Source organism: Myotis myotis, unplaced genomic scaffold, assembly GCF_014108235.1.
Source record: "Myotis myotis isolate mMyoMyo1 unplaced genomic scaffold, mMyoMyo1.p scaffold_m19_p_55, whole genome shotgun sequence".
Classification (NCBI taxonomy): Eukaryota; Metazoa; Chordata; class Mammalia; order Chiroptera; family Vespertilionidae; genus Myotis; species Myotis myotis.
Genome location: NW_023416363.1, coordinates 669493 through 696682, shown reverse-complemented (window position 1 = coordinate 696682; position 27190 = coordinate 669493). Strand labels below are relative to the sequence as shown.

General features: G+C 64.8%; 4 protein-coding genes across 10 annotated transcripts; 3 read left to right on the top strand and 1 right to left on the bottom strand.

Annotated features, from left to right (window-relative positions):
* The first annotated feature begins 952 nt into the window (after positions 1 to 952).
* Positions 953 to 9777, top strand: MZF1 (myeloid zinc finger 1). Of its 4 annotated transcripts, none has more exons than XM_036311427.1 (6): positions 953 to 1218; positions 2730 to 3173; positions 3414 to 3600; positions 4237 to 4304; positions 4402 to 4522; positions 8513 to 9777. In XM_036311427.1, the coding sequence occupies exons 2-6, from the start codon at positions 2790 to 2792 to the stop codon at positions 9640 to 9642; spliced, it is 1890 nt and encodes a 629-aa protein (XP_036167320.1). In that variant the 5' UTR covers positions 953 to 1218; positions 2730 to 2789; the 3' UTR covers positions 9643 to 9777. The 4 variants fall into 4 exon arrangements, with proteins under 4 accessions (XP_036167320.1, XP_036167315.1, XP_036167317.1 ...); XM_036311422.1 differs by having other exon boundaries at positions 8438 to 9777; XM_036311424.1 differs by having other exon boundaries at positions 2659 to 3173; positions 8438 to 9777.
* Positions 9778 to 11757: 1980 nt separating this feature from the next.
* Positions 11758 to 14844, top strand: UBE2M (ubiquitin conjugating enzyme E2 M). Its single transcript, XM_036311451.1, has 6 exons — positions 11758 to 12424; positions 13425 to 13519; positions 13648 to 13686; positions 13778 to 13881; positions 14185 to 14248; positions 14332 to 14844. Exons 1-6 carry the CDS (start codon positions 12316 to 12318, stop codon positions 14470 to 14472), a joined length of 552 nt encoding a protein of 183 aa, XP_036167344.1. The 5' UTR covers positions 11758 to 12315; the 3' UTR covers positions 14473 to 14844.
* Positions 14845 to 15272: 428 nt separating this feature from the next.
* On the top strand, positions 15273 to 17634 carry CHMP2A (charged multivesicular body protein 2A). 3 transcript variants are annotated; one of them, XM_036311446.1, is made up of 6 exons: positions 15273 to 15429; positions 16017 to 16213; positions 16839 to 17018; positions 17086 to 17216; positions 17291 to 17352; positions 17442 to 17634. In XM_036311446.1, the coding sequence occupies exons 2-6, from the start codon at positions 16046 to 16048 to the stop codon at positions 17567 to 17569; spliced, it is 669 nt and encodes a 222-aa protein (XP_036167339.1). In that variant the 5' UTR covers positions 15273 to 15429; positions 16017 to 16045; the 3' UTR covers positions 17570 to 17634. The 3 variants fall into 3 exon arrangements, with proteins under 3 accessions (XP_036167339.1, XP_036167340.1, XP_036167341.1); XM_036311447.1 differs by having other exon boundaries at positions 15274 to 15429; positions 16029 to 16213; XM_036311448.1 differs by having other exon boundaries at positions 15275 to 15429; positions 16013 to 16213.
* Positions 17635 to 18105: 471 nt separating this feature from the next.
* TRIM28 (tripartite motif containing 28) lies at positions 18106 to 23907 on the bottom strand. Of its 2 annotated transcripts, none has more exons than XM_036311402.1 (16): positions 23222 to 23907; positions 22778 to 22893; positions 22463 to 22595; positions 21023 to 21158; positions 20837 to 20953; positions 20640 to 20754; positions 20382 to 20528; positions 20196 to 20310; positions 20010 to 20119; positions 19887 to 19923; positions 19743 to 19788; positions 19419 to 19668; positions 18891 to 19331; positions 18711 to 18797; positions 18494 to 18631; positions 18106 to 18422 (listed from the first exon to the last, which is right to left on the bottom strand). In XM_036311402.1, the coding sequence occupies exons 1-16, from the start codon at positions 23580 to 23582 to the stop codon at positions 18246 to 18248; spliced, it is 2526 nt and encodes an 841-aa protein (XP_036167295.1). In that variant the 5' UTR covers positions 23583 to 23907; the 3' UTR covers positions 18106 to 18245. The 2 variants fall into 2 exon arrangements, with proteins under 2 accessions (XP_036167295.1, XP_036167296.1); XM_036311403.1 differs by having other exon boundaries at positions 22778 to 22890; positions 23222 to 23906.
* Between the last annotated feature and the right edge of the window lie 3283 nt (positions 23908 to 27190).

Genomic DNA, 27190 nt, shown 5'->3' with positions numbered 1-27190 from the left:
TTTCTCTCCTTTCCTCTGAAATCAATAATAATATTATATATATTAAAAAAACAACAACACGCAGTCGGATTATTGCCCTAGAGGGCAGCAGGTGGCCCGAGGTGTGTGGTGTCCTGCTTTGTGCCCTACTGGGTGACACAACTCAAACCCTGGGCTCTCTTTTCTCAGGACAGAAAGCATTTGCATCCTATTGACCTTTGCAACCTAGCAGCTACTTCACAGCGTCTGGACTCTGATCAAAGTAGCAGGAAGCAGTTGCTTTGCTGAGGGAGTCACACAGGCTCCCGGTCATCTTTGTTCTCTTTGTCAAGTTTTGGGTGAGTTTTCCTCACAAGTCTCCCTCCAACTTTCTCTCTTGTTGCTGTCACCTTCTCTTAATCTTTGCAAACCTCAGTCCATCTTACTGTGCCTCTGATTTCTGTCTCCTTCTCCCTTCTGGTGTCGTCCTGTGTCCCTGTCTGTGCCTTGACTCTCCATGTCTGCACTTCTGGTCTCTCTCCTCTCTCCCTTCTCTCCCTCCCACCCCTTACTGCTCTCGCTCCCTGTTGCTAATTATTCTGGCCACCGGCCTCCCAGGGCCTGAATCCCCGACCCGCTGGCTTCTCACCACATTCTCTAGGTCTGAGAGAGCAGAGCCCTTTCCCCGCTGTCTTCTGTCTGTTCACAGGCTGGAGCCTCTCACCTGCAAACTCTGGGTCCCTCCCTGCCCCCGGTCAGTCACCCCTCACTCCCCCCTCGTCCCTCCCCTCTTTATCCCAGTCCCCTCCCTACGCCCTCATTCCTCTTACTCGGGCTTTTCTGACGCCCGGGGTTGCGCTGGACCAGAGTCGGCTCCACTGGTTACCATGGACACGCAGGGACGCCTACCGCCTGCCGACAGGAACGACCGTCGCGATGCGCACGCGCGCAGGGAGGGCCGGCTGACTACACCTCCCAGGAAGCTCCGGGCCCAGCCTCTCCTCCCCCCGGTGTGCGGGCGGTGCACCTCCGCAAATCTCCGCAGGGGCTGCCGTGGAGACCGGGGCCGACGGCGTCTCAGCGAGGGCCGTGATTGGAGCAGAGCAGCTAATCCTCGGGAGGCGTGGGAGGCATGCGCGGTTGGAAGGCAGCGCTGCCGCGGGTTCCCCCCTGAGAGGCTTGCGCACGTCGCTGGGGCCCCAGACGCCTGGAGCAGAGGCGGGGAGCACGGGAAGCGGCGACCGGAAGTGTGACCTGATGGTTGGGAACAGCGCTACCCCGGGGAACAGGGTGGGAACAGAGGCGAGGGCTGGGGAAGGGCCCGGAGGCGCTGGGACTGCTGTGTAGTTTCCCCGGGAGACATAGTGCAGCTGGGAGGGGAGCCTGCGAGCGCGCATGCTCAGGAGAGCGGCCGCTGAGCGTGGGGGTAAGGGCGGGGACGGGTGGCGGTGCGCACCGGGGATTCCGGCCGCCCTGCGGGACCGGGAACGCGGGACAGGGACCTGGGCGCTCCCTGCTGGCGAGCCCGGCGCTGTCGCCGAGGCCCGTCAGTCACCGCATTGCCACGGCGACGGGAGCCCCGCCCCCGGTTGCCATGGCGGCACCTGGACCTGCCTGGCTCCCTAGAGCGGAAGTTGCCCGCCGAGGCTTCTGGTAAATGTAGTCCAGCAATCTCCGCGAGGCCCGGCTGGCTGGACGATGGTCCAACTTTCTCCCAGGGTTTTGGGGTTGACCTGGGACCTAGAGGAGCGGAGGGTTGGCTCACAGGATCAGGCGGCCTCTGAAACCGATTCCACACCCTTAATGAACAGATTCCTGCACAAAGCCCGCGCCTAACAGCTGCAGGAGCAGCGGAGTGAGGGCGGGGGGGATGCTGGTCGTCCTTATTTGCAGATGACACATTCACCGAGACCAGCCTCCGGTCCGTGGTCGCAGGGCTGGTGTGGGCCCCGGGAAGCTGCCCTCTCACCTCCCGCGTCCACCTGTCGGGAAGCTGAGGAGACCGTGATTTGCACGGCGTGATAAGCAGGGCTCAGAGGAGGGAGCTGAATTGGGGGAGGAGGCCACCTGGGGGCTGAGCCACACGGGTGACTTGGCACAGGTGCTGGGGGCGACAGGTGCAGGGAGACTGCCCTGTGGAACCAAGATGGCAGGGGAGTGGTCTGAGACCGGGTGGAAGTGGGGGTGGTGCAATGATGGGCTGGCTTAGAGGGGTGGTAATGGGGCTGATGCCCGGGTGCTGGGTGTTGGTGACAATCACCTGTGAGAGGGAGAACTACAGGGCAGGGATGAGGTGATGTACATAGAAAGAGAGCAGAATTGCCCTGACTGGTTTGGCTCAGTGGATAGAGCATCGGCCTGTGGACTGAAGGGTCCCAGGGTCGATTCCAGTCAAGAGCATGTACCTTTGTTGCCGGCACATCCCCAGTAGGGGGTGTGCAGGAGGCAGCTGATCTGATGTTTCTAACTCTCTATCCCTCTCCCTTCCTCTCTGTACAAAATTCAATAAAAAAAAATTTTTAAAAAAAAGGAAAGCAGGATTTAGGGGAGAGAAGAGGTAACTTCTGAGCCTAAGAATTCTTTGGGGCTGGGGGTGACCGGAGATTCTGCAGGCACAGCTAGAGAGGCCAGGGACTGGTGGCTCCTCCAGGGCCTGTGATCACCTCCCTGAGCCTCAGTGTCCTATCGGCCTTCCCCCAGGCAGGACTGAGGATGGGACAGCGCAGCATACAGTCGGCACTCAATAAGCATTCACTCCGCTGTCATTGCAGCAGCCTCATCCCATCCGTCCCCAGGGTGAGCAGTAGCCTCAGGGCCAAGCCATCTTTCCGATGAGGCCGGCAGCACTGTGCTCCCCAGGGCACACAGCCCCGGAGGACGAGAGCCCCATCGTGGTGAAGCTGGAGGAGGTGGAGGCCACCCCATGGGATCCCGGCCCAGAGGCTGCGTGCTGGTGTTTCTGGCACTTCTGCTACGAGGAGGCAGCAGGGCCCGGAGAGGCCCTGGCCCTGCTCCGGAAGCTGTGCCGCCAGTGGCTGCGGCCGGAGGTGCACTCCAAGGAGCAGGTGCTGGAGCTGCTGGTGCTGGAGCAGTTCCTGAGCACACTGCCCCCCAAGATCCAGGCCCGAGTGCGAGGGCAGCGGCCGGGCAGCCCCGAGGAGGCCGTGGCCCTGGTGGAGGGGCTGCGTCGGGAGCCAGGAGGACCCCGGAGATGGGTGAGTCGGTTGCCCTGAACATAACATGGGGCGTGCCGTGCTCAGCTGGACACGTGTCCCATGCGGGGTCATGGACACAGGGAGAGATGCAGGGCGGGTGTCGACACAGGACACCCCCTGCGCATTCCCCGGGGGATGGGTTCCCTGAAGGACCTACTTAGTCCAGACCTTGAAGTCCTGCATTGGGGTCCAGCCCCAGCTCCCGGCCTGGGCCCCTAATGAGACGGGGCACCTCCCCAGGTCACAGTCCAGGTGCAGGGGCAGGAGGTGCTGTCAGAGAAGGTGGAGCCCTCCGACTTCCAGCCCCTCCTGCAAACCAAGCCTCAGACTACGGAACCTGGGCCTGAGACAGAGGTCACCACGCAGAGGTCGCCACCAAGCCCTCAGGTGAAAAAGGAGCCTGAGGACCCAGCTGAGGACAGGCAAGGTAGGCAGGGCCCAAGGCCTCACTGGATGGACCTGGGAGCTGGGCCTGGACATCCTGAAGCCACTGGGCCAGGCACCTAATGGGTGGGCCATGGCCATGCACTGGGCCCCTCCTCCCAGCCAGCAGCTGTCAGGACCCCTCCCAGCCAAGCCTGACTGTCGGCTGTCTCCATGCTCTCCCCTGGCAGCATGAGACGAGCTGCTGGGGTGTCCACGTGGGGGAGGCGTGCGGGGTTCCCTCCGCAAGGAGATCCATTGAGGGATGTCAGCCGGTCACAGGAGAGGCGACAGCAGGCTGGGGGGTATGGGTGGGTGCAGATGAGGGAGGGCCCCAAAGTGCTGGGGGCCTGACCCTCCCGTGCACACCTCCCGGGCAGGTGCCACAGCTGGCCACCCCCTCCACCACTCCTGTGGTCCCTTGGGCAGTGCCCCCCTCCCACCTTCACTGTCTGTATGCCCAGGTCTCACGCAGGCGTGCAGGGCACAGACCTGAGCCGCCTCCTCCTGGGCCTTCCAAGGGCCCCTGGAGCTACCCTGCAACCATCCCTCCCCACCTGGATCCCAGTACCCAGCGTGCCACTGGGGAGAGTCGTGGGGTGGGAACCGTGGGACCCCTCACCCCATCCCTCCTCTCCAGAGTTTCTGGGTTCTGAGGCTCCGGTCAACCCCCAGGAGGCCGCTTCCAGTCTCCTGCCTGAGGCCCAGGTGAGTCCCACAGACCAGGAGCCTCAGCTGGTGGAGGTTGGGAGGTCCCTCCCTGGGCCTCGCGGGGAAAGACGAGCCGTGGCCACTGTGGTTTCAGGACTGTGGGATGTTGCTGGACCAGGCCTCTCCCCACAGCAAGACTGAGCCTGAGGGCTCCTCGTGGAGGGAACACCCTGGGGCCCCATGGAAAGAGGAAGCTGGGGGCATCCCCTCCCAAGGTGAGTGAAGACGGGCACGGTGGGGCGGGCCCTGTGTGGGCAGAAACCTATCTGCCTATCCCATTCCTAGCCCTGCTCCCCACTCCCTGGACCATCCCTCGCAGCATCAACCTTCAGCATCTCCAAGCCTCAAAAGCCCCGCTCTCCCCTTCATCCAGCTGCTCCCCCACCTCAGTGACGCCTCCAAGACCCAGGCCTCTGTTCCCCAGCCCACACCTCCCAGCTCTGGCATCCCGTGGCCAAACTGGAGTGTCGGCATAGGGAGGGTCAGGAATGGCAAGGACAGGTTAGCAGACGGGGGCGGGCAGCACAGCGGGAGTCACACCATCTCCCAGGTGTCCGCTGGGCACTCAGCCCGAGGCTGGCCGTCACCCAGGTCCTGGTCTCTCTTCCTGTTTCCGTGACCCCTCCTTCCTGGTTCCTTCCCGTATTCTCAGACCTCGCTCTGAACTCTGGTGTGGGACTTAAGTAATGTTCCGAGAGACACCCATCTACACACCCCCTCACACAGAAGCTTGCCGGATAAAGGATTCGTTTTATTAACGCTCTCACGGGGTTTTTTTTAATATATTTTATTGATTTTTCACAGAGAGGAAGGGAGAGGGATAGACAGTCAGAAACATCGATGAGAGAGAAACATGGATCAGCTGCCTCCTGCACACCCCCCACTGGGGATGTGCCCCCAACCAAGGTACATGCCCTTGACCAGAATCGAACCCGGGACCCTTCAGTCCGCAGGCCGACGCTCTGTCCACTGAGCCAAACCGGTTAGGGCTCTCACAGGTTTCTGTATCACATGTTGGTGAGCCTTACCCATCTGAGAAGCACATTCAATCGTGGGACACTGGCTGGAATGGTTTCTTTGATTTCCTTCTCATTGTTTCGTTCCGACTCCAATGTTCTTCTCACTCTGACCGTCGTCCCTTTCTTTGTATTCTGTGGTCCAGAGTCCTTCACTGACGTCTTCCAGACCCTCCGTGGAGACGCTCGTATCTGCTCGTTGGTTTTAACTTCCAGGAGGTTCCATTCCCTGAGCTTTCGTTTTTATAGCCACTTCCTGTTGTCCTCACAGTTACAGTGTCTTTCCTTATTTCTCTGAGAATAGCAGTAACTTGTTCTAGGTTTTCTTCTCCCAATATGGTCTCTGTTCCCTCCAAGTTGTCTGCTTACGTTTAAGACGGGGACCACCAATCTGGGGGCTCAGAGCAGGTGGGTGAGGGGCTGGGAAGGACATGGAGGCATCACTCCCCAAGACTCACATCTTGGGGGATATGAGTGGGAAGAGGGGGTGTCAGTGACGGATCTGTCGGGTACTCTGGCTGGTTTGGGGCACCCGAGCCCCCCAAGAAGGCACTTCCAGCCTTCTGCCAGTATCCCAGGAGAGGCTGCTGCTCAGCACACAGTGTGACTTCACTTAACCCCTTAACTTCCTCAGTTGGTCTCCTGCCTCAACCCAGCCTTTTGCCAGGATGGGAGGAGACCCAGAATCCAAGCGACAACAGAGCCCGCTGTCCCCTCAGCATCCTGTGCAGACAGCCTAGAGCTGGTCCTTGCCCTTGCCCAGCTGCTATCAGTCTCCCTGACCTGCATGGCACCCCTCACCCTGCACGGCCAGATGTGCCTGGTACCTCCGACTCCTGAACTTTCTGAATCTTCTTTGGGGTAAAACAGGTTGATTTTGTTTGTTCCCCCGCTGCTGACTTAGTGTTCGCCTTCTCCAGTCTCTACAGTCATCTGCCCCTCGGCTTTCCAGAGGACAAAACATCAGTGGTGTTTCCTTTTCTCTTCATCTTTGGGGATTTGATGCCTTAAAAGAAAAACAAAAAGGATTTTATTGTCGTCTTACTGCTGTTTCAGGATGGAGCAAATTTAAATTGTTTTCCACTCGTCCCCGTCTGCTGGTCACCAGCAAGGATCCTAACTCACTCTTTTTTCATCTCTTTGTTTCAGAGATGCTGGTCCCCCTTGGAGGCTTTGGAATAATTTAGCTTCCTCCCCAGACTGGTTAGTTAGCTCAGTGTGCTGGGCTGGGTTCTCCCACTGGGAGCTCGCTGGTCCCTGCCCTCAGCCTAGTCCTGGGTGAGGGGCGGCCACAGGGCCCATCGAAACCCTGCCGTGAAGGTGCACCCAGGCCCCAGCCCATCCAGGGCGCTCCCTCTGCAGCCCAGGTCTGTGGGTGGCCCGGCGGACCCACCCCGGACCCTCAGCCAAGGCTCTATAGCTCACCGCCAGCTGTGGATCCTGGGTCTCACCAGCCGGCCTTTCTTACTTGGGCGCTGCCCACAGTGTTCTTAAGTCACCTTCTGTGTTTTGGAGCCGAGAGCAGGATCGGGCACTTGCCCTTGCTGCTGTTTAATTCTCAGCTGCCAGCGAGGCCCAGCCTGTGCCACGGGGCTGGCTCCCCCTCTAGCTGGGCCTGCTTCTCAGTTCACCCGTCTTCCCAGCCCACCGGCAGCACCACCTCACAGCTCCATTCTCTCCTCAGGCTGCACTCCCTAGACAGCCGCAGCGCCCACCTTCAAACTGGTCCCTCAGCCTCCTGGGTCCCCATCAGCCTCCTGGCTGCTCGCCGGCACCTCCAGTGAGTGTTCTCTGTGTAGCCAGCATCTTCACCACAAGAATATTCCGAGTAACTCACACGTTAGAAAGTTCAAAAGGCAGAGGGAGTCCTCAGTGAGCCCCCCTGCCTGTGACAGCCCTGCTCCCCCGCAGCCAGCGTGACGTGTCCTCCAGAGCGCGTGCACACAGGAGCAAACACGCTCAAATGCACTGCTCCACGCCTGGCATCGCGTGCAGCCAGGGCCGTCCTTGGACGGCTGCAGAGCCCCACTGCGCACTGCGTCCGTCCAGGCTCCTGCTGGCGTTTGGGTTACTTTCCAGTGATGAACTGAGAAACCAAGTGTGTAGGTCACTTCACGGGGGGAACACAGCTGCAGGACCAGTGTGGGGAAGGTGCCATCTGACATCTCTTACAATACGGGCTTCCCGTCTATGTCCACCAGCAGTGCACGCCGAGGCCTGGTCTTCAGTGAGGGTGGGAGACCGTGGGTGCGTGCAGCGCTTAGGTACAGAAGGGACTACGCGTATTTTGTGGGATTTCAGTGTTCGTCACGTTTCCTTCCCTGTTGGCATCCTTTGCCCACGCGGATCAGGTTGCTGGTCTTTCGTGTCGGTTTACTAGAATTCTTAGATTAATTAGACCTTTGCCTCTGCGGTTTCTGATTCTCGTTTGTTTTATTTTTTATTCTTAAGTAGCTTTTGCTGTGCAGTTATCTCCTTTTATGTGGGTTAGCTGCCCTTTGATAACTTAGGGTTTTCCTGCTGCCATTGAAGCCGCTGGGTCTCCTCGGTCTGACCTCCTCCGGGCTTCCTCTTCTCCGGCCCTGCTGCTCAGTGGCCTCTGCTTGCACCAGGCCAGTCGCCCAGCATCTCCTGCTCTTCAGACACCTCTCCACGCCCCGTCCGATCTCATGCAGGCCCAGGGCTCCCTATGCCGTGCACAGGTCGCAGCACAAACATTCAGGTTCCCATGAAGACCCCCGACTCCTGCACCCACAGCCTGCAGGCACCCACTGCCCCTCAGAGGCCCACTCAGCTCTGTGCTTTCTGAAGGCACTCTCGCCCACCCGGACGGTGCAAGCGCCACCTTGCACCACAGCCCTTCCAGAAAGGTGATGATTGCAGACTGAAGTAAGACCCGGAAAGCTTGTCCGGCTTCTCAGTCTTCCTCCTCATGCAAGGTCCGTTCCCTTGTCGCTCCCTGGGGAAGCTGCACAGATACAGTCCCTGCCCCGGCCCGGCCCTCTGTTTGCCTCCTTGGTCAGTCAGGAGCCTCCAGTTCACACTGCGGACCCAGGGCTGGGATGCCCCGGGCACAGCGGGCTGTCACCGAGAGGGTCCCCTTGTGCAACACAGGGTCTGCGCCCCAGATGGACAGCGTGTCTGCCGGCCCGGGCGCTGTGAGCCAACGCCAGTCATGCTCCCGACTAGGTGGCTCCTCGCATGCGCTCATGCCCCCCGAAGACCCGGGAGACGAGCGGGACCGCACAGACAAGAATCCCCACCGGGGCACGGGCCGCATCGTGCGAGGTGGCCGTTGCGACGTGTGTGGAAAGGTGTTCAGCCAACGCAGCAACCTGGTGCGGCACCAGAAGATCCACACGGGAGAGCGGCCGTTTGTGTGTAGCGAGTGTGGCCGCAGCTTCAGCCGCAGCTCGCACCTGCTGCGCCACCAGGTAACGCACACGGAGGAGCGGCCGTTCGTCTGCAGCGACTGCGGCCAGGGCTTCGTGCGCAGCGCGCGCCTGGAGGAGCACCGGCGCGTGCACACGGGCGAGCAGCCCTTCCGCTGCGGCGAGTGCGGCCAGAGCTTCCGGCAGCTCTCCAACCTGCTGCAGCACCGGCGCACCCACGGCGACCCTCCCGGCCCGGGCGCCGGGCCCCCCACGCCGCCCGGTGCGCCCGAGCCCCCGGGCCCCTTCCCGTGCAGTGAATGCCGGGAGAGCTTCCCGCGGCGCGCGGCGCTGCTGGAGCACCAGGCCGTGCACACGGGCGAGCGGCCCTTCGCCTGCCCCGAGTGCGGCCAGCGCTTCCCGCGGCGCGCCAACCTCACGCAGCACCGGCGCATCCACACCGGCGAGCGGCCCTTCGCCTGCGCCGAGTGCGGTAAGGCCTTCCGCCAGCGGCCCACGCTCACGCAGCACCTGCGGGTCCACACGGGGGAGAAGCCCTTCGCCTGCGCCGAGTGCGGCCAGCGCTTCAGCCACAGCACCAAGCTCAGCCAGCACCAGCGGGTGCACACGGGCGAGCGGCCCTTCGCCTGCCCCGAGTGCGGCCAGAGCTTCCGGCACCGCGTCAACCTCACGCAGCACCAGCGCATCCACACGGGGGAGAAGCCCTTCGCCTGCGCCGAGTGCGGCAAGGCCTTCCGCCAGCGACCCACGCTCACGCAGCACCTGCGGGTCCACACGGGGGAGAAGCCCTTCGCCTGCCCCGAGTGCGGCCAGCGCTTCCGGCAGCGCGTCAACCTCACGCAGCACCTGCGCACCCACCGGCGCGAGAAGTGCTCCGGCCAGAGCGCCCAGCTCGCCCAGCACCAGCGCGTCCACAGCGCGCAGTAGGGCGCTCACCGACCCGGCCCACCTCGGCCTCTGTGCCCACGCGGGGAGGGGACGGTACACCTGCCCACGGGTTGTGAGGCCTCCGCCGCAGGGCCCGGCCCCGGTAGATGCTCAATAAACAGTAGAAGGAACCTGGTCTGGGTCTCCGCGCGGGTCCCTCTCCAACAACTAACTCCACACACCCACCCTTCCCACTGCGACCTCGCGGTCCCCGAGAGCCGTGACCCCCGAAGAGGGGCTCCTAGCAGCGCCAGCACGTCTGTGGGTGCCTCCTCTTAGGACTCCAGTGCAGTTTGCACAAGACACACACCCGCTGCCCGAGCCCGGTGCCGGGTGGGCCTGGAAGGCCTCGTTCTCCTTGGCTGGCAAAGCTCATCGGATGCAGACGAAGCAAGCCGGTGCCCAGCAGCCCAGATACGGCCTGGCGTGTGTTTGTCAAACTTTAAACCTGGGAAGACATCCCTGAGGTGAAAAAGCTGGAAGGTTTTATCTGGAAATACACATTCTTGCAGACTTTCCCGCATCCTCCTATGGGAACAGGGTGGGGGCAGGCCCCAGGCCAGTTCCCAGCCCTCCAGCGGGCATTCCCACCCCCGGGCTGCACGTCCACCCTCATCCTCTCCATCGTGCCCTGCCTTCCCGCCAGGCTCTGGCCCTGGCTTCCCTCGGGGCTTTTGCAGGTGCCAAGCGCTTGCTGCCTCCCAAGGGCTCGGGCCCCTGCACAGGCAAACTGGCTGTGCCCTCTGCACCTCCGGTGGCCAAAAGACGCAGCTGCACCGCTTCCAATCCGGCCCCCGCCTCAGTCCGGCCACCCCCTCCCACCCTCCCTCCCTGGTCCGGCCCCCATGGCCTCCTTTGCCCAGAATTGTTTGCACGGCTGAGTCGAAGCCATGACGTTAGCCCAGCGTCACCTCTCCACGGCACCCACTCCCTATGCCCAGGGACGGACACGCGGGCCAGAACCGCCACCCCCGAGACTCTGGCTGGGAAAAGGATGGTCATCCACCCGCACGAGAAGACCAACACGACAAGAGCAGAGCGGCCGGCAAGAACGGGGAGGCAGGCCCCTGACTCCCAGGACCAGTCCCGCCTGCAGCCTGGGAACGCCGGCGTGCACCCCCGCACATCGCCAGCACCCCGCTCTCCTGGGGCTGGAGGGGGCCTGTGGGTCGGCGGCAGGGAGGACGGCAAGGCCGGGAGGAGGGGCTGTTACAGAAACACAGCCGGGGTCAGTCCAGGGGGCCCGGGCGCCGAGGGGCCCGGCACTCACGGGGCACAGCCAACGCCGAGGCCGCGGTAACTCGCCGGTTGAGGGAGGGTGTGCGGTGGATGCCGGTCTGTCCGAGGACGAGGAGGGCGTCCGGGCGACTGCGCCGAGCTGAGATCCGCGCGCCTGAGACCGGCGGGCTGCGTCTCCCACAATGCTCCGGGCGCTCCGCTGGAGCTGCCCATCCCGGTCCTGCGCTCGAGACCCACCTCCTCACCGGCCGGAAGATTTCTGCGGTGACGCCGGAAATTACGGAACCACCCACGTCGCTGCCTCCCGCCCTCCGGAGCATGCTGAGCCGTGATTGGGGGAGAAGCTGGGCCCGCCCACCGCGCCCGTGGCGGCGCCGCGTGACCCCGCCCCCCAAGTTCCCCACATAACACTTCACCGTGCTGACCGTTCTCTGGTACAATAGGTGTTTGGTTACTTTAGCTCAACTAGCATCTCCGCGAGCGGGTGGTTGGGGTTTGCGATGGGACATGAGGGTGCTCCATCCCTTACCCTCCGGACAACACCCCTGGCCTCACCCCAGGCCCTGGCCCCGGCATCACCATGCCCCTGTCTGACCTCCGGGACAAGGGCCTCATTTGACCACCCCCCGCCGCGGTCTGCAGTAGGGCAAGTGGGAATGGCCGGAGCGCGACTGAGGTGGACTGCATCTGCCCCACTTAAAGATGGCGGCGACACCGTCCCCTGCCAGGAACCTCGAACGTTTCCGGAAGTGACCGAGGGACGCCCCGCACGAGCGGAAATACTCGAGCCCAGCCGAAGGAACCCGAACGCAGCCCCGTCGCTGACGAACGCTGGGCGGGGACCGCGGCGGCTGCGCAGGCGCACAGCGCAGGCCGGGCGGGAAGAGCCGAAGCGCGGACTGGAGGCGGAAATATCCGAAGTGGTGGGGCGCCCGAGGCCGTTGCGGACCTCCGCGCCGAAGCCGCTGCTGCCGCGGAAGCCGGCCTCCTCCAGGACACGGCCGCCGCCACTGCGGTCGCCACCGCCTCCTTTCACCTCGAGCCGCATCCTCTTCACGGAGGGAGCGAGGGAGCGGACAGGCGGTGCGGCCCAGGGAGCCCGCGTCCGCGGCCGCAGCGGGGCCTGAGCGACCGGAGCGGGCGAGGGGGCGGAGGGAGCGGCCGGTGGGGGCGGGGCGAGCGGGCCGAGGACAGCCGAGTCGGCCCGAGTGCCGCCGAGCGAGGCCGAGGCGCCGGGCCAGGCCGGAGCCGGACTACGGGAGCCGACGCGGGCCGCGCTGTGGGCGCGGAGCGGCGCGGCAGGCCGGACGGGCCGCGGCAGCAGCGGAGGAGGCCGCGTCGGCCGGTCCGAGTGGCGGAGGCGGCGCGGGCAGCGGCAGGGGGCCGGGCGGCCGGGGTCCCGGGCCCCGCGGCGGCGGCGGCGGCGGCAGCAGGATGATCAAGCTGTTCTCGCTGAAGCAGCAGAAGAAGGAGGAGGAGTCGGCGGGCGGCACCAAGGGCAGCAGCAAGAAAGCGTCGGCGGCGCAGCTGCGGATCCAGAAGGGTAGGGGTCGGGGGTGGGGTGGGGTGGGGTCGGAAGTCCGGGACCGGGGGCGGGGGGGGGGTGGCGAGGGAATCGGGGGGGGGGGCACTGCGCGCGCGGGGGTCGGTGGGGTCGGAGGTCATGGCCTGGGTGATGGGGACCAGCGGTGGGGTGATGCAGTCAGCGGCGTTTCAGGGACTGGGGGCACCGGATGGGGCATTCGGGGTGCTCAGAAAGCCGGGCGCCTGGTATTGGGGACCGAGGCGGGGTCCGGCGGGCACCTGGATGGCAGGCAGAGGAGAGGGGAGAGCAGTGGGCTGCGCTGGGGTCCCCGGGAACATGCGAGTCAGACGCGGGAGCAGGTTTCAGGGCTTGGGATTCATGTGGTCTGATTGGGTGACAGGAGGAGGAGGCAGGGCTAGGGGTGCCAGAGAGGATCAGACAGGACTGGTGGAGGTGGGAGGCCGGGGCCTCCCGGGTCGGGGGGTCAAAACGGAAGCTGGGTTTGGGGTGACAGGCAGGGAGAAGAGAGGAGGGATGGTTGGGACCCGGGATTGGTGAGGGGGTGATACGGGGTAAGAGGGGCAGGGTCCTTGAGTTTGGGTGGACAGGTGGGGGCCAGCAGAGTCCGCTAGATAATGGGTTATGGCTGCGGATCCTGGGGTTTGAGGCAGTCAGAGGCTTTTGGGGAACACCTGGGAGTGGGGCTGCTAGGAGCTGGGTTGGGGGGCCCGGCTGTTGAGTAAAGGGATTTGGGGCGGTGGGTCCAGAGGGCCTGGAGTTTACGCTCGGCAGACGCTAGGCCACAGGCACCTTTGAATTTGCATGTTTGGGGTGTGTGTGGATCCAGAAGATCCTGCTTGCAGACTGGGGAGGGGAGTAGGGAGAGGGTTGGGGATGTGGGGCACAGCCCGGGACAGAGCCCCAGGGTCCGGGAGGGACCGTGGGGCCTGCTGAACACCCTCCTCTCTCCTCCCCCTTCCTTGCCTCTTTGTTCCCCGTCTCTGCTGTACGAACCCAGACATAAACGAGCTGAACTTGCCCAAGACGTGTGACATCAGCTTCTCAGACCCAGACGACCTCCTCAACTTCAAGCTGGTTATCTGCCCTGATGAGGTGAGGACACACCCCGCCCCACACCCAGGCACTGGCTGGGCCCTGGCCGGTCCTGTGGAGGGAGACCTGGCTCACCTGCCAGGCCCTGCAGGACGCGCGCTAGGGCCCTCCTCCTCTCTTCCTCGCAGGGCTTCTACAAGAGCGGGAAGTTCGTGTTCAGTTTTAAGGTGAGTCTCAGGTGGGCTGAGGAGGCAACGGCTGAGGCCCCGCCAGACCCTGCTGGGCGCCTCTCCACCTCCCCTCTCTTCCCGGAGCCAGGTGGGCCAGGGTTACCCGCACGACCCCCCCAAGGTGAAGTGTGAGACGATGGTCTATCATCCCAACATCGACCTCGAGGGCAACGTCTGCCTCAACATCCTCAGGTGAAGGCGCGGCCCCCACCCCCAGCTCTCCCTGCCCTGCCGGCGGGGCCCCTCACGGCCTCTCACTGAGCCAGTGCCCAGCCCGTTCCTCCCGCTGTGGTCTGTGTCCCTGTGCCTCTGCATTGGTTTCCTTCCTGTGGCTTGACCTTGACTGTCTCCCTGGCCTGTGCTGCTCTGTGTACGCCTCCCCCCGGCCTCCTGGCCACCCTGTCCTGTGCCCTGGGCCTGACCTGTCCAGTCCCAGCAGGGCCTGTGGCAGCCGCCCCCCCACCGGCCCCTGAACCTCATGCTCTCTGCCCACAGAGAGGACTGGAAGCCAGTCCTTACGATAAACTCCATAATTTATGGCCTGCAGTATCTCTTCTTGGTGAGTAGGGGCGGTGGGTAGGGCTGGAGAGGTGGGCGCCTCTGCCCCTCAGGCCTGTTGACCCCCACTCCTACTGGCCACAGGAGCCCAACCCTGAAGACCCACTGAACAAGGAAGCCGCTGAGGTCCTGCAGAACAACCGACGACTGTTCGAGCAGAACGTGCAGCGCTCCATGCGCGGCGGCTACATCGGCTCCACCTACTTTGAGCGCTGCCTGAAATAGGGTCGGCCCACACCCACCCCTGCCAGGGCCACAGCCCCGGCGTCCCCTACAAATATTTATTGGGGGCCACAGGTGGAGGGATGGGGCAGCAGGTGGGGCCATTCCACGCCCTGGCCTTGCCTCCCCTTCCTGCCACCGGCTCCTAGTTATTTTTTTTTAACCACCATGTGATTAAGGTCGGAGCTGCCTCCTCCCGACCCGCTCAGCGATGGGAAATGAATTGGCTTGTCTAGCCCCCCGCTGGGTGCCGCACAGCCTCCCACTCTGGGCTCTGGGGTGGGTGGCCAAGGGGACTGGGTGGCTGGAGCCCCGCCACCCCATTCCTCCGCCAGTGGAGGTCCCGCCAGGCTATTAAAGGGGAATGTTACTGCATGGCCTCCGCCTCTTCCTTCTGTGGGGCGGGAGGGCGGGCGAGGTCCCCTTAGGCTCCTGGGACGAGAGTGTGGTCCCAGGGTGCCCAGTGCTGAGGGCTGGGTGGGGCCGTTCCGCTCGGGGTCCCGCTGCCAGTCGCCGCCCCGCCCCCTCTGCCTTGGGGGGGCCAGGGGAGGACCCTGCCTGCTGCGACCGGGTGCCTGAGAGCCGGGGACATCAGGGAGGAGTCCGAGTTCCTGAATTAGCCGCCCCTCGGTGCGTGGTGTGGCGGGATGTCGGACCTGCGGGTCCCGCGCTCCGGGCGTGGCTGGACTCGGGCGAACCTGTGCACACCCTCCGCCGGTCGCGGGGAAATGGGAACCAGTGCGCATGCGCCTGGGCCCCGGCCAGCGGCAGAGCGCGTGCGTGTTTTTATGCCTCCTCGCTTTCCGGGGGTGGGCGGGGCCTACGACGTCAGAGCGTTTAATCCGGAAACGGCGGCGGCGGCAGAGGCGACTGAACCGAGGGGCTGTTGGTGGGCGCTCCCGGGATTCGAGCGAGAGGCTCGTAACCCGGAAGCGGAAGCGGGTTCCCGTCCCAGCTTCGGTAAGTGGCCCCTACCAGGCCTCGGTCCCGGGTGGGCTCGTGGGCGGCCAGGTACGAGGGGGCCTCGCCCTTCCCGGGGCCCTGGCCTCACGGTCCGGGCGCCCACAGCCGCCTTGTTGTCGGCGCACGGGTCCCGCCCCCCGTTGGTGCACAGAGGCCCCCGACGCCCCCCGCGTCCCCCCCGTTTACCCTCCGCAACCGGGTTTCCTAAGCGTTCAGGTCTCCCGATCGGAATGGCGTCCCTACACTGTCAGCTCGGCACTCGGGGCCCCCACTACTGCCCTGAGCCCAGCGTCCAGGGGACCCCTGACCGCCCCCCTCCAGTCTCCCCCCGGGCCAGCCGGCGTCACCCGGCTGCAGGGCTCCGGGCGCCGATGGAGAGGAGCTGGCGTGGTCGCGCTCAGTCCGCACCCTGCTGTCGCCGGTGCCCCTGGGGCACCCACCCCCACACTTCGGGCCGCGCGCTCTGGCTTCCATTCAGCCTCCTTCCCTGTTCCCCCTCCCCGCTTTGAACACTCCCTCCTGTCTGGCCCCTCCATTCCTGCTGCCTTTGTCGCCGCTCTGGGCCCCATGCCGACCGCAGCTAGGCTTCCCACCAGGGGCGGGCCCCGCCGCCATGGACCTGTTGTTTGGGCGCCGAAAAACGCCGGAGGAGCTGCTGCGACAGAACCAGCGGGCCCTGAACCGCGCCATGCGGGAGCTGGACCGTGAGCGGCAGAAGCTGGAGACCCAGGAGAAGAAAATCATCGCGGACATCAAGAAGATGGCCAAGCAGGGCCAGATGGTGAGGTCGGGGCGGAGGCGGGGCGCCGGGCGAGGTGCTCGGGCACTGAGGGCGGCCAGCAGCGGCGGGCATCACCTCCAGGGAGGCAGGTGCTTCCAGGAAAGCGGAGGGAAGGGTGAGCTCGGCTCCCCCGTCTGGGGGCCAATAGGGCCGCCTCCCTGGAGGTGATACCCGAGGCAAAGCCTGAGGAATGAAGATGAAGATCAGGTGGCGATCCAGGCAGCACACGTCAGATGAGAAGTGATGGTGTGGGGAGGGGAGGGGAGCGGAAGGGCTGATTGCAGGAGACGCAGGCTCACCCTGCCTGAGCCAGAGCGAGCGGAGCCTGTGGTGGCTGAGGAGCTGGGTGAGGTGGAATGTGGGCAAGGCCAGGAAGGGGTTGGGGGCTGAGGGTCAGGCCTGGGGAGAGGTGGAAGGGCAGCAGGTTCTTGGCCACATGGGAACTCGGAACGGGTGCTGTTTTGTCTTCCGGGCACTTAATGTGTTAAGGGGGGCCTCAGGCACAGGGTCCGAGAAGTGAGGAGCCGTGCAGTGGCTGCTGGGAGCAGTGTGAGCACTGGGTTTAGCCACGGGGAGGCCTCGAAGTTCTCCACTGAACGTAGGTCCCTGCCACCTGTCCCCTCAGGACGCTGTGCGCATCATGGCCAAGGACCTGGTGCGCACGCGGCGTTACGTGCGCAAGTTCGTGCTGATGCGGGCCAACATCCAGGCCGTGTCCCTCAAGATCCAGACACTCAAGTCCAACAACTCCATGGCGCAAGCCATGAAGGGTGTCACCAAGGCCATGGGCACCATGAACAGACAGGTGCGTCCCTCCCGTCCCCCTCGCCGCCCCACACCTCGGGGCCACACTCACCCTCCCCCCATTGCAGCTGAAGTTGCCCCAGATCCAGAAGATCATGATGGAGTTCGAGAGGCAGGCAGAGATCATGGACATGAAGGAGGAGATGATGAACGATGCCATCGACGATGCCATGGGAGACGAGGAGGATGAAGAGGAGAGGTTTGTGGACACCAGGTGGGGGAGGGGATGGAGGCCTGGCCCCCAAGGGACTGACCCACGTTCTCCTTCCCCAGTGATGCTGTGGTGTCCCAGGTCCTGGACGAGCTGGGACTGAGCCTGACAGACGAACTATCCAGTGAGTGTGTCCGGCCTTGGGCCCTGACCCCACCCCGACCCCCCTCTGCCTTGCTGCTCTCACAGGGGCTCCAACCCCTCTCCCTGCAGACCTCCCCTCCACCGGCGGCTCCCTCAGTGTGGCTGCTGGAGGGAAGAAAGCAGAGGCCGCGGCCTCCGCCCTGGTGGACGCCGACGCAGACCTGGAGGAGCGGCTCAAGAATCTGCGGAGGGACTGACTGCTCCGGGCCCCCCAGGGGCCTGCTCGCTGTACCCCTTCTGCAATAAAAGCAATTGGACACTAGTCCCTGGGCCTGTGTGACTGGCCTCGTGTGGGCCAGACCGGGGTCCCTTGGGCAGGAGTCACTCAGGGCGGGTCAGTGTGGCTGCCCAAGGGATCAAGTGCCAGACACGTTGGGGGGGGGGGGGGGGGGGCTGGGAGGACAAGGATGGACTGACCCCTCCCAGGCTTCCAGCACCTCAGCCTCCACAGCATCACCTCCAGATGGGTGGTGCCCACTCCGCTTGGCCAACAGGAGTCAGCCCACCAAGCTCAGATGGTTACAGGCCAGTGCAGGACAAGCCTCGTGTGGGCCCTCCCAGAAAACGAGGGTGCTCCTCCATCACCAGGGCCGAGAGGGATGCTCTTCCCACTCCCTGGACATCGGACAGCTGGGAACGAGTGCCCCCGGCCCTACTCGGCCCACAGAGCTTGGGAGGGATAGATGTCGGCAGAGATCAGACCCAGAAAAACTGCCCCCACCAACCAGGACACGAACTTGTGACGTTTTTATTAAATCCACAGAAGTAAAAACCATATTGTGAGGGACCAGGGAATGGGGCTACCAAGGAATGGGAGCCAGACCACCAGAGGGGAAGGGCAGGGCTGACAGGACACACCCAGGCTGAGCTGGCTCAGGGGCCATCACCAGGGCCACTGGACAGCTCCTGGGAGCTCAGGCCGGCACCAGGCAGGCTCAGCGGTGGGGGCTCCACCAGCACAGCAGAGAACTTGGTGTCACCAAAGGCCTCATTCATCCGAGTCTCAAAGAAGCGCTGCAGGCCGATGATGGACTGCACGTCCGCCTTGTCCTGGGCACACACAGGTGGGCGGTGGGTTCCTACTCTCCCCAGCCCCAGCCCCAGCCCTCGCACAGACTCACCTCTGTCAGCTTGTTGAACTGCTTGAACATTCGGCCCACGTCCTGGGCAAACTCTTGAGGAGAGCTATAGGGGGGCGACAGCTTCTCCTGGAGGCGGGCGCGGATCAGCGTCAGGTCCAATGTGCCACCAGGCTGATCCTAAAGGCAGAGGCCACAGACTAAAGGTGAGGCCAGGCAGCCATGCCCCCCACACCCCACCCCAGGTCCCAGGACTCACCACGGAAAAGCTGGAGTCGGTCGCCAGCTGGTGCAGGGGCCGGCAGGGCTCGTGGCAGAAAAGGGCCAGCAGGACACGCTCACACTTCTGTGGACAGTCGGGCAGGACTCATCAGAGCACAGTTGCAAACGGGAGCGGAGCATGCAGCTGCTGAGCAGCCAAGGGAACGGCCCCCCTCACCTGCTGGTTGGCTGGCGAGAGCTTGGCCACCACACCACTGCTGTCCCCACCGTCCAGGCTCAGGCTGCCATCCTCCTCCTTCAGATCAGGCAGCACGTGGCAGAGCGAGCAGCTCCACTCCTCCCCGGGCACATCCTGCAGGGCCGGCAGGTGGCAGTCCAGGTGGAAGCAGAACTCGCACTGGTTGCACATGACCAGGTCGCCTGGCTTCTGACAGACGCGGCAGATGGTGGCACTGTCATCCAGGGCACCAGGGCCGCCAGCTGGGGCTGAGGTGCCCTCTGGAGCCACCACCTCCAGGCCGGAGCTGGTGCTGCCACTGGGGGAGACCAGGCGGGGACCCTCCGCACCGGGGCCCTCCGCCAGAGCCATCAGCACAGGCTTGGTCTCCGGGCCCTCGGTGGCAGGCGGGGCGCCGATGGCAGCCTCTGTCTCTTCCTCCTGGAAGGAGATGCTGGGGTTCAGCAGGGTGCAGGCCTCAGCAGAGGTCCTTTATTTACCAGCCACGTCAACTGGGGACAGGCTCACCTTGACAATGGCCATGCCAGGCAGGGGCTGGGCACCAGGGGTGCCAGGCGCAGTCCCCGGCTGCCCGGCAGCAGCAGCGGCAGCCCCGCGCTCAATGACGATCAGGTTGTAGTCCTCGGTGGTGCTGCCTGGGAAGACCTTGAAGACTGGCGGCTGGCTGTCGGCTGTGAGGTCAAGATCCAGGCGCTCGAGGCTCACCCGGGGCACCTTGCGCATGAGGCCGCTCACTTCACCCTCACCTGAGCGGGACCTGCGGGGGCAGCTTGGTGTGAACACCCCTACCTATCCCTATGCCCACCGGCTCCAAAGGACAGCCACACTCACCGTTTCATGCCTGACACATGGGGCTCTGCACTCATGTAAGAGTCATCTGCTCAGAAGACAGAGAGGGGGACGGTGGGTGGGTGGGTGGAGCTGGCGCCCTGGAGCTCTCCCACCTGCCCACAGACCAGACCCAGACCCACTCACCTGACGCGAAGCCATAGCCTTCCTGCACGTCCATGGGCTGCAGACAAAGCAGATGGACTTCAGTGGGCAGGTGTCCCAGAGGACCCCCCCCCCCTCCTCCCCAGAGGCCCTGGCCTTGCTCACCTGGCTGCCGCCAGAGCCCTGCTTGCTGCTCAAGGGTCCCGGAGCCCGGGGAGGGGCCATGGGCGCAGGGCCTGTGGAGTTGGTGCCAGGACGCTCCGCCACGATCTTGCCTGCAGGAAGGAGACACACATGAGGCACGGTTCCTGGAGAGACGGTCAGGGCGGCAAGAGGACGACCAGGACCCACCGAAGGCCTCGGCGCTCTTGGTCCAGGCGTTGAGGTCCCACTGGAACTTCATCTCGCCGTGGGGCTCCACGGGGTCCACGATCATCTTGAGAGCCCGGTGTAGCTGGAAGTAGATCTGAGGGTGGAGGGGGGGGCGTGAGCTCCTGGCAGGAGGTGCCTGAGCCCCCACGGGCACCCAGCACACACCAGCTTCTTGGAGAGCAGCAGGGCCGTGTTGTTGTCGCTCTCCAGAGCCCAGGAGGCGAAGCGCAGGATGTGCTCCTGGTGCTTCTGGATCTTGGTCATGGTCCAGTGCTGCCGCTCCAGGCGCTCCTGCTGCCCCTCCGTTACCTTCTGCGCCCGGGGGAGGGGGGTGTCAGGAGGGAAGAGGGCCAGGGCCCTCCCCATGCAAGGACAGGGCCAGCAGAGGGTGCCTGTCCCCGGGACTCCCGCCCGTAGGTGTACCTGGGCATCATTGACCAGCACGCGGCCCCGCTTGTTCAGCTCCTTCATGATCTGCAGAATAGCCATCTTAACGTCCACCTGGACGCGCTTCTGCACGTCGGACACTTGGCGAATGCTGGGGGAGGGTGGGCCAGGTTAGGTCTGTCAGGCAGATGGCAGCAGCTCAGGGACGCCCCCAGGCCCTGGCATTCACTTACGAGCTGCGAACCTCCTTGGTGTTCTTCTGCAGGGTGGCATGCTTGTCCCCGAGGCGCTTCACCAGCGAGGCCAGGAGCTTGCGCTGGTTCCTCACGGCATCCTCCAGGAACTGGTACCTGAGGGCAGACAGGTGAGCCTGGGCGCTGAGCACGGAACAGGCAGGGCCCCACCCCCGCGGGACTCACTGGTGGTCCTTGTGGGCGTTGAGCTGGCAGTCCCGGCAGGTGAGGGTGTCGCAGCTCTCGCAGAACAGCACCAGCGGCTCGTGCTTGTGCACGCTGCAGTAGACGGTGCGCTCCCCATCGCGGGACTTGGCTGGCCCTGGGGAACAGGCGCCGTGAGGACAGCGCATCCTCAGCACCTCCAGCTGCGGGGGCCTCACTCCCGTCTACTGTGAAGCCGAGGGCCCTGCAAGGGTGGCCAGGGAAGGGCACAGGCCCCCAGGCCAAGTCCTTGCTCTCAAAACCCTCTGCCCAAGCCCCGCTGAGACCCCCCACACACAGGTCAGTCCCACTTCCAGCTCCTCCAGGAGATGCAGTGAGGAGGATGGACACGCAGAGCTTCTCCGCCTCCAACAGCCCCCCTTCTCCTCCACTCAGCTGGCTGTCCAGCAAGGGGGGATTCCGGGGCTGTGGCAGCCCAGCACAAAGAATGTTTGCTTTCTGGCACAAAGGCGTCAAACCAGGGCCTAGAGACCACTGCTGGGGGTGGTGCCCTCCCCGCTCCTCCAAGCACAGGCCCACAGGGGCCTTGTGAGCCTGAGGCTGGGAGGTGAGATGTCAGCCCTGGTTGCTGGGACAGGTGCAGGCCCCTCCTGTGAGGGAGGGTGCGGAGCTCAATTAAACCACCCAATGGGGACACCTTCCTGTCCCACCTCCGAGCCTGTCACCACGAGGAAGCTGTTGGGGAATCCGGTCCTTTCCTCCCCAAATCCACAGACATCCCACCTACACCAACCCTTCCCGCCAGGCCGGGTCCCTCCAACACTGCCTCCTCCTGCGCCCTGACCTCTGCCTGAACCCCAGGATCCTGAGACCTCCCTCCCCCCTCCTCCCTCCTCCCCCCACCAGTACCGTCCTGGACCGGAGCAGCCAGGGCAACTACCGAAGGGCTACTCGTGGGGAGTTACAGACCAAAACCCAAGGCAGACTCAGGAAGGCATCCAGCCTGTCTTCACGCCACTGACAGCAGCCAGAGAAGGTGTGGAAGCCCCGATGACCTTGCAGATAAAACCCTCCAGGACTCACTGCAGGTTCCGGCCGGAGGGCTCTCTCAGCTCATGAGGTAGATACCGCCACAGGCCTCTCGCCCACAGTCCTGAGCCAGGTGCCAGGCGCCAGGTAACCCCAGGTCCAGGAGGCCCCTCGCTTTCCAGGTCCTCACACTCACTTCAGTGTCTGCACCTGCAGTCCCTCCACCAGCGGCTCTTCCCCTCCCTGGGGCTTCCCTGACCCACTCCCCCACCCCCTCTGGCCGCTCCCCTCCCACCTGGACCAGTAGAGCCCCCACTCCTGCCCTGGCCTTTGCAGTCCTGTCCCCCAGAGAAGCTCCAGAGCCCACCCCCCCCCCAGCCACGTCATCAGCGAGGACAGCATGCCCAGGGCGGGCCTCCCGCGGGCGCGTACCGGTGGAGCGCACGGTGTGGTCCTTGGTGTACTTCACCCGCTGGTGCGCCTCCACGCAGGTCTCACACAGGGGCTCGGAGCACTCCACGCAGTAGCTGGTGGCCGGGGCGTTGTCCTCGCAGCTGGTGCAGCACTGGGGGCGAAGGCAGAGTCAGGGCGCCCCCCAAAGGCTCCCAGTTACACCGCGGGCAGCCTAAGGGGCTGGGGCGGGTGGTGCCTTCCCAGGCGGCGCAGAGCCTCCTCGCAGGGGGAGAAGCCCGAAGCGGGTGCCGCTCCTCACGGCCCGGGCCTGGGGGTGGCTGGGGCAGCACGCACCTGGTTCGCGTCCTGGGAGTCCGCGGGGGCCTTGCTGCCGCTGTCGCGCATGAAGTAGTTCTCCACAATGTCTTTGGAGAAGCACTGCTGCTTGCACACGGGACAGTCCACGACTGCTGAGGGCGGGGGCGAGCCAGGCATTGCAGGTCGCAGCCGGGAAACCGGCCCTCCCCCGCCGGCCCCAGCCTCGGCCCCACGCTGGGCCGCCCGCCCCTCCCGCCGGAGCCAGAACCTTCCATCAAACTGGAAGCAGACACCCCTGCCCCCATCGCAGCGCCGGGCCCGGAACCCACGGCTCGCACCCGACCCGACCCGACCCGGCGTTTCCCGGCCTCCATCCGTCCTGCGGCCGAGGCGGTCCCCCCACCGACGCCGCGCTGAGCGCGAACCCCAACCGGCGCGCAGCCGGGGATGGAGATGGGGGAGGGGCCCGACGGGACTCACCGGCTCCGTCGCCCGCCGCCCCGGCGTCCCCCGAGCTGTTGGCGGCGGCCGGCGCGGGGGGCCCGAGGCAGGCGCTGCAGGCCGAGTGCAGGCAGGGCAGCAGGCGCGGCTCCCGCTCGGGCCGCAGGCGCTCCCGGCACACGCCGCAGTGCTCCAGCAGCTCCAGCGCCTCGCCGCCGCCCCCCGCGGGCGACGACGCGGAGGCCGAGGCCGAGCCCGAGGCCGCTGCAGGGGCCGCAGTCGAAGCCGCGGCCGCGGCGGGGGCGCGCTTATCGCCGCCCGCCGAGCCCTCGCTCGGGCCCGGGCTGCTCGAGGCGGCTGTCGCCGCCGCCGCCGAGGCCGCTGCCGCCGAGGCCGCCATTCACACGCCGCCGGGGGCGCCCAGGGGGGGGAGGAGGGGCTCGGGCCTGCCGCGCAGGCGCAGACACGCTCGCCGCCAACGGCTGGGTCGGCGCCGCCGCCGCCGCCGCGAGGCCGACGCTGCCGTGCGCCGCCTGGGACGCCGCCCGCTGCGCGCGGGGCGCTGCCGAGGCCCGGTCGGCCGCTGCCTGCTCGCGCTGCACCGCCGCCGCCGCCCGCGTCCGCTCCTCAATGGCCGCCGAGACCCCGGACGCGCGCCACGCGACCAGCCGCTCGCCGCGCGCCCCTCGCAGAAAGAGCCGCGGCTGGGGGGCGGGACAGAAATAACTGGCGCCGCCGCCGCCGCGCACGCGCTCTGGCAGGCTCGCGGCCGGGGGCGGAACCCAGGCGGGGGCTGCGCACCCGGAGGCCAGTGCGCACGCGCCTCAGCGGGGTCCGCTCACCGCCGCCTGCACCGCCTGGCCAAGTCCAGGAGGAAGGGGCGGGGCCTGCGTGACGTCGTCCCTGCCTGGGGGCGGGGCGCGCGCGCCGCATTTAAAGCGCGTTCCCCGCCCCTCCGCCGCGCAACCCGCCGCGGGTCGGCTTGATCCTGTCGGCGGACTCCGCCTCCACCGCAGGCCCCGCCCCTTCGGCGGCCCGGAGACGTCACTGGCATCGCCAGACGGGGAGGGGCCGAGACTGGGAAGGGAGGCGGGCCAGGGAGAGGGGCGGGGTCCCCATCCCAGAAGGCCGTGCTGTCCAGAGCCCCGAGGCTGTTTCCTATTTTTATTGTTTTTTAAAAATGTATTTTCGCCGATTTAAGACGGGGAGGTAGAGGGAGGGAGAAACAGCCACGAAGAAGGAAGAAAACACCGGAGGCACCGGGGACGAGAGGGCGTCACCCAGCGGCTGCCTCCCGCGCGCCCCGCACGCCCCGCACGGGGATGCAGCCCGCAGCCCGGGCCTGTGCCCTCCGGGCTCCCAGGCCGACTCTCAACCTCCCAGCCTCACCGGCCCGGCCCTATTTTTTAGTCTTTTTGTTGTTTAACGTCAAACACACGGGAACCGGTCCAGCCCGCCGGCTCCCAGGAGGCAGCACAGGCTCGGTCCGCAAGGCCGGTCCGGGCGGGCGGGCCGACCCTCCCCGCGGGCCCCGGTCCCGGGCGGAAGGAAAGTCGGGGAGGATCCGGAGCGAAGGGGCGGCCCCGGGCGGGTGCGGAGCCTCCGGGCCTGCAGGTCCAGCCCGGACCCGCTCGCCTCCCGGGCTCGCGCCCGCACGTGGCGGCGGGGGCGTGGCGGGCGATCGGGCCGGGTGCGGCTTTGTTCCCTGCGGGGCCGGGGCCGGGGCCGTGGGCTGTGTGCGCGCGGCCTTTGTTCCAGCCCCGGCCCCGCCCCTCCGCCCGCCGCAGGGCCCCGCCCCCCCTCCCCCGCCGCTGGACCCCCGCTTCCTCCCTGGGGTACCGGGACCCGGGAAGGAAAGTGGGTGCTGGCACCGCCCTGGGGGAGCCGGGCGTCCTGACTAACAGCTGCTGGACTCTGCACGGCTCATCGCCCCTGGGCTTCCGGGGGGGGGGGGGGTGTCCAGGGACCAGGGAGCCAGAAGGAGCAGGTGATGGTACAGAGTGTGGGCGGGGACCCCCATGCACCCTCTGAAACCCCACCGCCCCCAGCACCCGCAGGGGGGGCAGTTCCAGCAGAAGGAAAGGGCAGAGGCCTGAGGCTGGCGGCCCTGGGTGCAGGTGCGGAGGGTGGTGGGAGGCTCCGGGCTGCACAGACGCCTGGGGACCCTGTTACACACAGGCCCTCACTGGCCACTGGGCCTGTGGCTTCTCTCTCCTTTCTTCCTTTTTCTCTCTTTCTTCCTTTTCTTTCTTTTTCTTTCTCTCTTTCCGGACAGGGTGAACATGCACTAGGGTCTCTTGGGGCTCCCCAAACTCACAGTGGCTGCCTGCCCAGGAGCCCCCCGTCTCTGGCCACCAGGCCTGCAACTCTCTAAACAGTCCCCCCTTCCTCCCTCTGGGCCCAGGACATTCCCTTCCCAGCCCAGAGCCCCCCCAAAACCAGCAGAGTCGCAGCAAAGGCCTGAGGGCCCCTCACACCCCGGCCAGGCCACACCCAGCCCCTGGCTTAAGTGGGGTAGCCACACACTGCCCCCCCCATGGCTCAGAGGTTGGGCCTGGACCCATAAACCAGGAGGTCAGGGTTCCATCCCCTGTCAGGGCACATGTCCGGATTTGGGACTCAATCCCCAGGGGGGCCGGGCAGTAGGCAGCTGATGGGTCCATGATTCTCTCATCACTGATGTTCCTATCTCTCTCTCTCTCCCTCTCCATTCCTCTCTGAAATCAATGAAAATATATTTTTTTGAAAGTCCTAACCGGTTTGGCTCAGTGGAGAGAGCGTCGGCCTGTGGACTGAAGGGTCCCGAGTTCGATTCCGGTCAAGGGCATGTACCTTGGTTTCGGGCTCATCCCCAGTAGGAGATGTACAGGAGGCGGCTGATCCATGTTTCTCTCTCATCCATATTTTTAACTCTATCCCTCGGCCTTCATCTCTGTAAAAAATCAATAAAATATATTTTTTTAAAAAAAGAAATAGAAAATAAAACAGTGACAATCATTGACACCCAAAGAATCCACCCTATCCATGAGTCCTTGACGGTTCTCAGCCAGAAAAGTAGCCCATCTGTCAGCATCGGACGCCAGCCCCTCGCCAGCCCCTGGCTCTGAGAATCCGGCCCAGATCCCGCCTCCCAGGGGAACTGTCGTCCAGAGGAACACATGGGCCGGTTCTGCTTTAGATAATGACACGCTAGGATCTGGAAAACATCCAACCGATAACGAGATTCCTGAGCAGGCCAGGGTTATCCGTGTGGACACCCTGAGGTGCACAGAGGGTCATGGGGCCAGCGTGGCCATCCAGGGAGGGGGCACATGAGTGGGCAGGGCCGGCCAGGCTGTGACTGCCCCCGAGTCAGGGTGTGGGAACCCTAAAGAAAGCACGGCGATGTTCAAGGCCAGTGTGAGCCTGGGGGCCTGTCCTGGGTACACGGGGGCTCAAGGCCGACGTTACCAGCTGCAGGTGCAAAAGCGAGGACACAGGACACTTACTTTCCTACCCAGGGGAGCCTTCCATAGCCCACAGGCTGAGGTTCAGCCAGAGGCCTCCTTTGTCTAAATTGGTACAAAGTATGTTACTGACCAGCCGTATGTGGCTGCTTGGTCCACTGCTAGGTTTGTTTGTTTCTTTTTCAATATATTTTATTGATGTTACAGAGAGGAAAGGAGAGGGAGAGTGAGAAAAAAATCAATGAGAGAGAAACATTGATCAGCTGCCTCCTGCACACCCCCTCCTGGGGATAGAGCCTGCAACCCAGGTACATGCCCTTGGCCGGAATCGAACCTGGGACCCTTCACTCCAAGGGCCAACACTCTACCCACTGAGCCACACCGATTAGGGCGGGGCTGCTCAGCGGACAGACTATCGGCCCCAAGATGGAAGGGCCCCAGGTTGGGTTCGATTTCCGTCAAGGGCAGGTCACTCGGTCACAGGCTCAATCCCCGGCCCCGGTCGGTGCACCTGGGGGAGGCAACCAATCGACATGTCTCTCTCTCAAATCATGTTTCTCTC